The following is a 13595-nucleotide window of genomic DNA, read 5'->3' on the forward strand; positions in this document are numbered from 1 at the left end:
ATTGAAGGTTCCTCTAGGCTGTTAGATGGCAGGGTGGATTCACAGACTACCAAAATGACCAAAGCTCAGATGCTCTCAAAAACTAGACTCTCTTGGCATTACCAAGATTAGATGTGGAATGTGCAGACAAAAGGGCAGCGCCGAATGTGGCTGGATTAGGACTGCTTTCCCCCACACAGTTTAGCCAAAACGGGATGAGTTGCTCTGGATGGTGTCTGGATTAGTGCCCCAAACCTATGTTCAAGCATAGGAGAGGCACAGACAGTGTACCACACACAGGCTACTACATTAAAATGGGTTCAGATTGATACAAACAGTGTTCTTGATATATTGTGAAGTGTAAAAAACAGATTATAGAGCAGTATATAAGGGAGGAGAAAGGTATAGACGGACCTCAGAACAGACTGGTAGCTATCTTTGGGTAGTGTGTTTGTGGTGATTTTTAGATTTTTCTTTGCAGTGTTCTTTATTATCCAATTTTTTTCTCAATAAATAAGAAGTGCTAGAATACATTTAAAATCGCTTTTAAAATAAAACAAAATGGTGCCAGGCAAGCATTTTCTTTCATTCAGTAAACCTCTCTTGCTAGCCTACTCTGTTCTCGGCCCCGGCTGGGCTCTGGGGGAGTCCAGCACTGAACATGGCAGGCCGAGGAGCACCTTGGTGGAGATCACAGCCACTCTGTGTTCCTTGTTCTTGGTGCAAGGCAAGTGGATTTCTTCAGGCAGCTTCTGTGTTTCCCCCAAGAGCCTCTCATCGGTTGTGCCTGCATAATTCTTACCTGGTGGGGGAGGGAATAACTCACCTTTTGTGTAGTCTGACAGTTCCAAGGTTAAAGCTGCTTATTCTCACTCTCTGTCCTGGCTTGTTTGTTTTCTCCTGTGTCTGTCTGTTCTATCCCATTCAGAGTTTTTGCTGGTCTCCTTTGTCTTCCTAGGAGCTTGAACTTACAGAGGTTCAGTTTTTCCTTTTTATCATTTCTCTTGTTTCCTGTAAAGTTGCTGGGCTAGTTTTTGGCCACATAGATAAACAGGTTTGAAATGCCTGTCACTGGTGAATTTACCCCCAGGGCTTGCTGTATCTGGGGAGGTAACATATCAGCCTGTTGGCTTATTTGGGGGAGCTAGAATCAAACTGTTTGCAAACCAGGGAGATGAGCTTTGTATATTTGTGTTTAAGAACATTTCGAGCCCTGGCAAGATACTCAGTTTATTGATTCAGATGATGATTCTGAATGTCCTTAGATATAGCTAAGGATGTACTTTAAGAAATTACTAATTTGTTACCATCTTAGTCATAATTCCTTTTCTCCTTGACTTTGTCAAGGACTCTTTCGTCTAGCTTCATTCACTCAGCAACTGTTTATTAAGCACCAGCTGTGAACTGAGTGTCATACTTAGTACCTGAGATAATATGGAGAAATAAGATAGATATAGTTAGTCTCTGCCTGTGCAGAACATGTAATCAGTGGGAGAAATAAGTAAATTGGAAGTTCTATGTATGAAGTGCTATAAGTGCTATGATGGGGAGATTGTAGGTTATAGTGTAAGACCAATGTCAGGCACCTAACCCACATTTGCGACATCAGGGAAGGTGTCCTGGAAGAAGCTGGCCTAAGCCCCAAATTGAAGGATTATTTGGAGTCAGTCTGGGGTGGGCGAGGGCAGAAGTGTTCCTAGTAGAAAGTATATTTGCCAACATCTGGAGACTAGAAAGAGCATGTAATGTTGAAAGAACCAAAAGAAACTCTGCATGGCTGGGTTTGAAGGTGGAGAGGCAAGAGATAGCTTTACAAGTGAGTCAGATTAAGCAGAACTTTGAAAATCAGGCTAAAGAGTTTAGACTCTCCAAAAAGCAGTAGGGAGCCATTAATCTCATAATGTCGCATGATTAGCTTTGTATTTTAAAGAGAGGATTCTTATCACAACAGAGAGTTACACAGGGGGAAGCTCTGAGGCAAAGAGATCAAGTGAGAGGCTGACATAGCATCTAGGCAAGAAATAATGGCGGTCAGACTTGTAAGTAGTGGCGATGGTGGGAAATAGACTCAACAGATACTCTGGAGGTAGAAGCAGCAAGATTTGCCTGTTGACTGGGTGCACTGGGAGTTCCAGGCTTGGCAAGTTGGGTGAGTAGTTAAGTGTCAGCTGGGTGGGTACCAGTCACTGAGAGAAGAAAAAAGGCATAAGGCATAGGTCTGAGGTCAACTATATTAGAATTTTTTTTCCTCTGCGGCTAATATTACTTATTCATTCATTGCCAAAATATTTACCAGTCAACCAACATGTACATAGTATTGTGCTGTGTATCAAGAGAGATGCAGGGAAGTATAGATGCCTATAAATATTAATGCTGTAGTTGAGGTGAAAAGGTACACATTTAGTGAATGTCCATGGGGTCACCACATTTCTACTCTCTCTAGTCTGTCTGCTCTTGTCACCTCTCTCTCCTATTCAGATACTTTCAATGCCTGTAAGACAGGTGAATCTGTCTAGTCTGGCATTCAGATTTCTAAAAAATCGTATGTCATCCTATGTTTTCTGCTTTCTCTTGTCATGAAGTCCTGGGTTCGATCCCTGGTTGGGGAGCTAAGATCCTGCAAGCTGCGCGGTGCAGCCAAAAAAAAAAAAAAGGCTTTAATTTTAGAATAGTAGGTCCTCAGCCCTTTTCTCTGGCATTATCATGGTCAGCAGAGCCAGTTATTTATCAAGGCAATTTCTAGATGATGGTGATAACAACCATATGGTCTACTTAAGTGAGAATGCTTGTCTTTGTTACTCCACCAAGAGATATCAGGCCATTAAGGAATGACTTACTCCCCTGGAAATTAGTGACTGATTCCTTGAGAAGAGATATCCACCAGGCTTTGTTGTGTAGATGGAGATGTTCTGTATGAGCAAATGTACTCAGGGATCCCAGTACTGAACTCTTACAGTTTTATCTTTAAGTGACTCCACTAAAAATGGAAGCTGATATTCTTGACCAGTTTTGCTTGGAGGTGGTAAAGAATGTAACATAGCCTGTAGCGGAATTGTTTTGTCTTCCCCCTCAATAAAACGTTGACCTTGCAAAGCCCAGGTTTGCAGTTTATTAACGACGAAATTTATACATGTTATCCTTTGTAACAGCAAGAGACTGGTAACAACCCAAAGCCCTAACCATTAGGGATTAAATCAGTTACACTCAACCATAATGTGGTTTACTCTGCAGTCATTAAATGGAAAGAAATAGTTCAGAGTGCCTGATATTGAATGACTTTGTAGATATAGTTTAGATGAAAAAAAATCAAGGTGCACAGCAGTATGTGTAATATACATATTTGTTGGGGGAAAAAAGTCAAACAAAAAGTAAGTACTTGAATGCACTGAGTTTTTTAAAAGAGAAATCTAAGATACTTTTGCATAGTTTTCTATGAGGAGAGGCACTGGGCAGTCTAGTGTGTTTCTTATAATATTTATTAATTTTTTCCATAAAAATATCTAATAAGTACAAAAAGGAAATGAGCATATTTTACATAAAATATCCAGTAAATGTTCAATAAATCTGTAACTTGGGATGGAGTAAGGACTTCTAAAACATTTTGATCTTACTGAATATGAAATAGGTATAGAAGAAAATTTATAGTGTGGTAAGGTTTAAAAAGTATGCAACAAACAAAAGTAATCACTTCTCTCCAAAATCATGGGGAAATACCACTACATACCCACAGGATGGCTAAAATGGAAAAAAAGACAACAGCAAATGTTGGAAGGGATATAGAGCCACTAGAATGCTTATTTGTTGTTGGGAGTGTAAAATGCTATAACTATTTTGGAAAACAGTTTTCTAAAATGTTAAACATAGTTCAGTTTTATTATCAGATATTTATCTAAGAAAAATTAAAACATGTGTCCACAAAAAACCTTGTGTAAGAATGTTCATAGCAGCCTTATTCATGAAAGCCAACAAATGGAAACAGTCCCTGTCTGTCAAGGGAAGAATGGATAAACAACCTTGTATATTCAAAAAGAATCAAACTATTGATATGTTGAATAACATGAATGAATCTCATAAACATTATGCTGAGTGAAAAAAGCCAGACACAAAAAGTTATGTAATGCATTATTACATTTATATGAAATTCTGAAATAGACAAAACCAAATTGTGGTGATAGAAATCAAATCATGGTTGCTTTGGGGATTCAGAATTGACTGGGAAAGGGGCACAAGGGAACTTTCTGGGATGATGGAAATTTACTGAGGCTTCATAGGGTTGGATTACGTGAGTGTATGCATTTGTGAAAATTGATTGAATGGTACACTTAAGGTTTGAGCATTTCACTGTGTGTGAAATACACCCCAATTTTTTTATACCCCAATTTTTAAACAATGATATTTTGGGTCTTCATTAATAGGAGCATGCATCTAGAGTTGCTAAGAAGGGCAAGTTGGGGAATATTTATGTTACCCCTTCAGAGTAATTCTTTAATAGTTTTGGAGACAGTACTTAACACCAAACGCTATGTTTAGCTTGAGCTTTTTTGTCGGTTGTACAGTTTGAGGACCAATTTTCAGAATCTTGTCAGAGTTCAGGGGGGAGTATTTATAAAGAGGGAAAAGGTAGCCCTCTCAGATTGGCGCTCCAGAACTTAACATGCCATGTCTTCTGATAACCGTGCTCCAGACCAGTGGGTCTCAGCTGGGAACCTTTTTTTCCCTCTCAGGGTACATTTGGCAACATCCAGAGATATTTTTGGTTGTCAGCTGGTGGGAGGAGGGGGTGTTGAGCTACTGGTATCTAGTGGGTAGAAGCTGTGGAGGCTGCTAAACCCTCTACAATGCACAGGACGGCCTCCACAACAAAGAGAAGCTCATCCAAGCTGCCATTGGTGCCGACTTCGAGAAACCTTGTTTTACATTTGCCCTTACTACTGACGCTGCCCTTAGTACTGACGCTGCCCTTAGTACTGACGCTGCCCTTAGTACTGACGCTGCCCTTAGTACTGACGCTGCCCTTACTACTGAAGCTGCCCTTACTACTGACACTGCCCTCAGTACTGACGCTGCCCCTCCTACTGACGCTGAGTCAGTCTCAGTCCGCCAGGTGCCGACTATACTCATAGTCCAAATCAATTGTGGAAACTTGGCATTTTCACAAATTGCATATTTCTTCGCTGTCAGAAGTTAGTATTAAATACTTGTAAGTATATGTAATCTTATATTTTGAGATAAAATTCCATGCGTTAAGAGCATTTCCAAAATCCAAATTAAATGTGTTGTTTCTATTGATTGTTAAATTCTTCAGATGTGAGTTTTGTTCTTAACTTTATTTCATTAAATCTTCAAATGATCTGCGTTGTCATTCTTTAGAAAAATAAATAAATAAAAAGGCTTTATTATCAAATCAGAAGAAATAAATGATAGTAATTTATCTCTTTTTCTCTCTCCACAGAATGACAGGGAGTGAATTTTTCTCTCGTTTCCCCGAACTCTATCCCTTTCTTCTCAAACAGTTGGAAACTGTAGCCAATACCGTAGACAGGTAAGAAGAGAATAGGGTGGGGCAAAGTGAAATCAAGGATGTGAATTACTTCAAGATTTTTCCCTCCAGGCAGCAGTTTTTAATCAGCTTCTTCCTTGTAAACATAGATGGATTTTTTTAAAGTGCTTCTTTATTAAATACATCATGTTGCCTGACACTCTGTAGTAGATATGTGCCTGAAAGGTTGTATAAAATCCAGGTTTTATATTATATTTTACATTTTAAAAATCCTATTTTTAAAGTTTTTAGTGTTTTATAGGAGTTAGCTTTTTAGAAGCACATGGTGATTTCTTCTAAGAATCATTTTCTTCCTCTTATATTCAAAATCTGTGTGTTTACATATTGAGTTTGCTTTAACACGCACCTGTCATTTTTTTATCACTGGCCTGTTGCAGCTGACTAATCTGGTCACTTGTGATCAGAAATGGTACTATTCTCCTTGACTGCAGATGGCCAGTGACCCTGGAAACACAAAATAATGCTATTAAGAGGGCTTCCAGTCTGATCAGAACAGATAAAAAAGTTCACCATTGTCTTTTCAATCACATTCTGTGGCTGGTAGTGTAATTTTTAGAATCGACATCTTAGAGCATGGACCATTTTATTCTTTTAGCAGTTTTTGCACTTGGCATGAATTTATACCAATTGTCTGTAATGAGGAAATAAAATCGCATCAATGAATTTTACTTCTGTTTGTGATACATTTCTTCACATTAGTAATTTGTGCAGACAGGCTTTTCTGGCCCTAGTAAGTGACTGTTCACGCTTTCTTAAGTACATTTGGATGTTGAAAGTTTCACGTTTCATACTCTGGAATAGACACCTCTCTACTGTCTGAACAGCTGAAATCAAAACAGCAGACTTGAATTATCAAATAATATGCTTTGAGAAGAGAATCCTGTGCAAAAGCCCAATCCATGGCTTTGCCAGTAGTTCTTCCTCATTTGCACACTAAGAAAATATGAAGTGAATGGAGGAAAAAACGCAAAACGGAAAATTATTGCTGATCGTGGAATCTCACTTTATATATCAATACATAATTACTTAATGAGAAAAACGTTGGAAGATAGTGCCTTGCCTAAAGTTTTAAACCTTTTATGTACAATAATTTTTTTTTTTTCAGTGATACAGGAGAACTAAACCATCATCCCAGCATGTTTCTCTTACTTTTGGTGTTGGGGAGGCTCTACCCTTCCCCGATGGATGGCACCTGTTCTGCTCTCAGCATGGCACCTTTTATTCCCTTCATCATGAGGTAGTGTATGCCTCATGGAAATAATGGGAGTGGGCATGGGGGCTTTATGGGGCTATTTAATCCTGTTCCTATTTCAGAAATAATAGATTTTTTTTTTTTTTTTACTCTGGGAGGGTTCTTGTGAAGGCAGGGGCCTGGGATTATTGCCATTGCCCCCAGCTGGTCTCCAGTGTTTCAGATGGTGGGTTTAGGAGCTCATATCTACTGTTTAAGTAGTGTTTTCTGGGAGTCCTGCCTGCTAATGGGTGTGTGGTGTTGATAGGAGATACCCCCTTTTGATAAACATAGCCTGGGTGTTTGCATTATCCCTGTGTTGAGCCTGGCCAGCATGGGGCAGGCTCGGTTCTGGCATATATCCCCTGTCCAGGGGTTCAAGAGGACACCTGGCCCTTCACTCTGGAGGAGTTTGCTGGTGGTTGCAAGGGGCAACATCTAGATGGCAATGCTGTGTAGCACGAGTTCACTTCCCACTCATCTTCCCTTTCAAGCTTGGAGTACCTGAGAAAAAGCCATGCATAAAGGTTACACATGGAATCAAATGATAACAGGCTTTTCTGCTTCTACAGCCTATTACCACTTCTTCTTGTTACATTTCTTTGAGGCATTCGCCAGCTTCTGATCACCTTTTTCATTTTGGATCAAAGGCCTCAATAAACAGGCCTCCAAAAAGTATTGAAATTTTCTTATGAAATATTTCAGAAACCCTGTGATATTAGTTAGCTTTTACCTTTCTGCTTACCTCTTGACAAAGCAGCACCTTCATTTTTATGTATCTACCAAAAATTGAAATACAGCAGAAGGATAAAATATAACCAACTCAAGAGAGTGTACTTGTTATTTATGTGGTGTCCTGGGTTCCACTTCCTGGTTTCACAGAGCTGACTGATGCATTTTAATGTGAGAAACCATTAGACACAAGATTCTGGTGTGTGATTGCTGTAGCCATTTGTTTGCGCCAAGCCCTGGCTGTGGCTGTGTTATCTGTGATCACAGAGATGACTCACTCAGATTGGTTTTTGTTTCCTGATACACAGAGTTACCAGCCTCCCATATCCAGCATTTGGTGATTCATTTTAGGAATTTGGGTCATAAATTTTACTTTCAGGAACATTTAAAAATTGTACTTTCACATATAACTGGAAAGAACTAAAAAATAATTCAGAAAGTTCATGGTTGGGGGAGGCACATATACAGAATCACAGTGTACGTTAGAAACAAAGACACGCTTTAGAACTTTATCATCCTGTGTTGAGAACATCCAATTTGTGGAAGCTTATTTCTAATCAATCTGATATGTGTTACATCCTAGAAACCAGAAGTTACTACGTTGAAAGTATCCTTCCTGTTATTTATTAGTTTACATATAATCAGAAAGCTCATATTACTAATTATACTCAGAGCACTCATTACGTATACAAAGATCGCATGAACATAGGAGATTTAAATATTGCCTTAAGGCTAGTGTACTTAGTGCATCTTCTTTTTCTTAACTCAGAAACACAAAGAAAGAAATGTACAGTTCTCCTGTCCTTCCAGTGAAAATGCCTTAGTCAGTGGTTGCTTTCTACTTGAATAAAGATTCATAGAGCATCACCAGCAGCAAAAGTGCCATAGCGGATTCCTTAGAGTGTCCGTAGGCTCTGGTTTATTGAATGTCAAAGTATGTTATAGGCAGTGTTTCTCAAACTTTAAGATGTAAACATATCACTTGGGGGTCTCATAAATTCTGATTCAGTAGGTCTGGGGTGGGGCCTGAGATTCTGCATTTCACACAGACTTCTAGGTAATGCTGAGGCTGCTGGTCTGCAGATCACACATTGAGTAGCAAGATTAAATTTGAGATATCAAACATTATCAGAACCACACACATACAGAGAGATGATTTTTTTTTTTTTTTTTTTTTTTTTTTTTTTTTTTTTTTTTTTTTTTTTTTTTTTTTTTATAGCTACTTTATTTATTTATTTTATTTTATTTTTGGCTGTGTTGGGTCTTCGGTTCATGCGAGGGCTTTCTCTAGTTGAGGCAAGTGGGGGCCACTCTTCATTGCGGTGCAGGGACCGCTCTTCATCGCGGTGCGCGGGCCTTTCACTATCGCGGCCCCTCCCGTCGCGGGGCACAGACTCCAGACGCGCAGGCTCAGTAGTTGTGGCTCACGGGCCCAGCTGCTCCGTGGCATGTGGGATCTTCCCAGACCAGGGCTCGAACCCGTGTCCCCTGCATTAGCAGGCAGATTCTCAACCACTGCGCCACCAGGGAAGCCCCAGAGAGATGATTTTAATAAACTATACAGTAGTAGGATCATACTTGGTTAGGCTATTCAGGAGGTTTATTAGAAGTAGCTTTTGACACAGTAATGCAGAGAACAAGCAAGAAAATATTCTGAGCAGAGAATTCAGTAGGAAGTAGACCAACCTTGTTGAGTCTCCACTGTTTGCCAGGCACTGAACTGGGCGTTTTGCTTAACAATGACTCTGAGAGGAGGTGTTACACCTCTCTTTACCTGTTGAGGAAACTGAGGTTCAGAAAGTGACTCAGTTATAGAGTTGGAATATGAACCCAAGACTGTAGGGCTTGTCAAGAGTGTTGGGTATCCTCTTTCTATTACACCAAAATATCCAACTCCCTTTTGTGTAGTTAAGAATTTTAGCTACACTGAGTAGCCCCAAGGGCCCTGAAATTTACGCAACTAGGAGCGATTAGGAGCCTGTATCTAGGCAGTGGATCCAAGTGCAGGCTATTTTCACGATGTAGAAGTCATGCCCCACTTGCAGTGGGGTCTGCTCCTGACCTTGCTTTTCCAGTGGTGGCAGTGGCTTGATTGGGTGCAGGCTTTCTCTCAGGCTTACATCTGTGGGATCATTGCTTGGGGTAATTGGGGCCAGTCTGTGGCCTGGGATAGAAGAAGCCTGGCTTTTCTTGAAAAGAAAGTAGAAAGATCCTAGATTTAGAGTTAGAAAACCCAGTTTTGGGTTTCATCAACCTACTGCCAGGACAACCTTGTGCTACCCTAAAATGTTCACAGTGACACTGGAGAGATGAACTATATAAAAAGATTTTTAAAAAAACAGCAAATTTGGTAAAACTATACACATTAGATTTAAATTACTTCTGAGAAAATTATTCACAAAAAAAGTGAAAGATTGATCGTAAAAACCTGCCAATCCAGGCAGTATTTGTGGTTCTAATCATGGTAAAGATTGGGCTGTGTTGACTTGGGATAATGGCTGAAAAGACGGATGTATGCACAAGTGGATGGGCAGTGTTTTATTTTTGTGGCATTGCTAGTATTAATTTACGTACTTGGAAGAGCTCTAATCAGGCTCTTGGATACTCTGAGTTTAGCTAAAGCAAAATTTTTCAGCTAGTGGGAGTAGCACAAAGGTTGCTCTGACTGTGCTAAAGTGAATCAGTTGTACAATGAGAAGATTAAAAGCCCTGATGACAGCTTTTTATTTCCCTTTGATTTACATATACTTACCTGCCATTTCCTTCCTCTCTCTGAGGTGTTAGGAAGTATTATTTGTACCTTTGTCCCTTATTCCACATTTGGGAATCTAAGCTTATATCTCTGTTGCCTTTCTTTGTTAACTTAAATCTTAGAAGCTTCTGATGTGGATCTTCCACAGTTATGTGTGTGCACAGCTATGATTTGTTGCATCATCTTGGAACAGAAATGATCATGTTAATCCCAGTGTTTTGTTTACAAGGTTTTTTCAAATCGAGTGTATTTTATGTGCCTAATGCTGTGCTGGATCCAGATACACAGCCCTCTTCCATGCAGAGATGATGCCTTCAATTTAAGGCCATTCACCCTTCAGTTCAGACACCACAGAGCAGAGTGACGCATGCTTTAAAAGGGACCCTGACTAGCTCCCTGAATACAGTTCACTAGTGCCCACTTGTCCGGGGCTTTCTAGAGACCAGAATATCTCTGGACACACACCTTGGAATTCCCTTTCACAAGCAAGCTTCAAGTTTGAGTTGATGAGCTGTAGGAAACCCAAAATGCCTCAAACCTCGGCAATCCTGAACAGAACAAAGGCCCTGGACTCAAGAGACTTGGTTCTTTCTAAGCTCTGCCACTTATTCACTAGCTGTGATGCTTGAGCAAGGTTCTGTACCCTCCTTGGACCAGTGTGGTACCTGTATGTGTGAGGCAAAAAGTGCCTTCTATTGCAGATAACTGAGGTCTCAGCATCGGATTAAATCCCTCTACTGCCTTTTACTCACTCTGGGATGCTTTTAAAAGAATCTCCCCAGCCTTCCCCCCTTTTTGACTTATTTTCATTGCAAATGACTTTTGATATGTTTTTCTCCAAACCATTTCAATCATTGTTCACTTTAGGTAAATTTTCAGTGAAATCTGCCTTTCTGTTTTGTGAAAAATTTTGAGGTACAGATAACCATACAATCTTAATTAAACACGTGGCAGTGGAAATCACCCATGGCGACCTATGTATGCAATGGAAACTGTTTTAGTTGCGATATTGAAACATCTAGTCAACAATCAAAACAAAAATTGGAAAATACGCATTTTATGTATTTTTAAAATATTTCATGGAACCTTTTGATTGTACCAGTCTTAAGAAGAAGGGAGGGGTAGGGAGTACAAAAACTAAGACTTAGGCCTTTGAAGCCTATGATATTGGGAAATAATATTGACTCTTGTTTTCTTTTCCTTGAAAGTTACATAATGCAAGGATTATCACCTTACTCCTTACCCAGGTTATGAAGTTGAAGATCTTATTTGCCATCGTGTAGAGCTGGGGTTTTTGCAGTAGACAGTAGTTGGCTTCCACCTTCATTTGTGATTGTAATACCAGGAACTTTCCTCCAAGGCTGCACATTTCTATCTGTTCTGTCTTCCCAGAATCCTTGTGATAAGTAGAAGGCAGGATTTGCTTTATACAGAGAGAAATCAGGCAGAGGGCTGTTGAGACACTGCTGGGAAAGAAGGCATACCACCTCCCTTTCTCTCCACCCCAGCTCTTAATCCTCTCTCTCTCTGAATAGCTATAGCATTAATTTAAATCTCTTTTCTTACTAGTCATCATTACTGTATCATATTGTAATTTATATGCTCAATACTTATTCCCTCCAAATAAATCTTAATCTCTTTCCATGGAGAAGCAGCTATGGATTTTTTCGGTTTGTTTTTCATTTTTGGTACCTTTCTCTGCGTAACCCAGGTTTGGGCACAGAGGCTGAATTATTAACCTAAAAACGAAACTAACTGTGAAATGAGACACTTCGTGTCTTAGCAGATCTGTGTATCTATGAAGTACTTAAGGGACTCCTAGTCTTACAGTATCGGAGCCACATTTCATATCCCACTGGTTACTGATTATGTAGAAAGGAGGCTCAGCTGGGTTTTCTGTTTTACCTGCCCTTTGAGGAATCTTATGCTCTAATGTGAGCTCTGACATTTGCTTTTATTTTGACTTCACCTCTCTGAAGGTCACACCCTCGGTTTCCTTTTCTATCAAATTAAGGTATTGGACATTACCCAGGGTCCTCTCTGGCCTTATGAGCCTATGACCTGAGACCTTCCTGGACTCGGACCTCCTCTCCCCTGACTGCTATCCAGTCAAGGGATCTGGAGGTCCACCTTGCAGCTACCATGCTGCAGGCTTTAGAGCCAAATGAGAGGAGCCTGGATTGATAAGAGGAGGAGGGAGGTCATAGAATTATAAACAAGCCAAAATACATGGGGGAAAGCCTCCTGATTAATGTGGCACGAAAAGGAGGGCCCCTGAGTGCTTCAGGCTGTCAATCTGTATAATGGGGATAATCCTGACTACAAAATAGCAGATAAACGCCCCTTAGTTTGTTGGTTAAGAAAAATTCTAGAGAGAGGAAGGGGTTGATAGTATAATGGTGATAGAGGGCAGATTTTTTTAACTCCTGCTTCAGCTTTGTCTTTGCCAGTAAACTGAAAGGAAGGCCCTGAAACCAGATGTAGGTGAGGTGATAGAAAAAGAACACTGTCTCCTGTGGATAAAGGCAAATCCTTGGACCCAGATAACTTACAGCCTCAGGTGCAAGTTAGCCTAGAACCAAGTCAGTAATTTGGGGGGTGTGTGGCATGGGAATGTTATCCTCGGAGCTTGCAGAAAGATTTCAAAAGAGAGAGGAAAAGGCATATTTTTATCAGTGACCAAACAATTGTGCCGATATTGTTTTAGACTGGATCATTCAATGTATTACTTGCAAGTGCTTCATACTTTATTTGCTGAGAGCTAGTAAGGATTCCCTAAGAATTTGTCATGCCAGTCACCTCATTGTTCTGATGGGATTACGAGTCTGATAGATGAGGACAATACTGCTTTATTCAGCGTTTGAATTACTTACTTAAAATGAAGACAGACTAGATTGTGTGCTTATTAGGTTTGCATATAAGAGAAATATAATTGGTTATGGACTCCCATTCAAAATAGTCTTTAAGCATGGGAGTGACAGACACAAATTCAGGCTAGTAGCCATTACCTGTATGAAGCAGGGAAGGAGGGGATAAAATTAAGGAAGCATATACTAGGAGCTTGTTTTATTTGTGATGTGTTCTTAAGCTGGGTTTTGGGCAAATGGCTGTTATATTATTCTCTCTACTCTTTTTTATTTGATATGTCTAATATAGTCCATAATTGAAAAATATGATTTCAGAGTAGCCTTGGAAGACTGGATTGATGGGCTGAGACTATCAAGATAACATTTAATAGAGATATATATCATGTTCTGATTTTGTAAAGAAAAGTCAAAATTACATACGTATAGAATGAGAGCGGTCGGCTTCATAGCAGTTTTTATGAAAAAATCTTGAGG

The 13595-nt window shown here is 39.8% G+C and overlaps 1 protein-coding gene across 3 annotated transcripts in view; it reads left to right on the forward strand.

The window, feature by feature from the left end:
- THADA (THADA armadillo repeat containing) overlaps positions 1-13595 on the forward strand; it is a 318133-nt gene that overhangs the window by 133354 nt on the left and 171184 nt on the right. For all 3 annotated transcript variants that reach the window (XM_059943471.1, XM_059943473.1, XM_059943474.1), the window contains 2 exons: positions 5432-5521; positions 6645-6776. In XM_059943471.1, coding sequence (XP_059799454.1) covers positions 5432-5521; positions 6645-6776 — 222 coding nt within the window. The remainder of the gene's footprint in view (positions 1-5431; positions 5522-6644; positions 6777-13595) is intronic.

The sequence above is a fragment of the Balaenoptera ricei genome, chromosome 13 (genome assembly GCF_028023285.1).
Source record: "Balaenoptera ricei isolate mBalRic1 chromosome 13, mBalRic1.hap2, whole genome shotgun sequence".
NCBI lineage: Eukaryota > Metazoa > Chordata > Mammalia > Artiodactyla > Balaenopteridae > Balaenoptera > Balaenoptera ricei.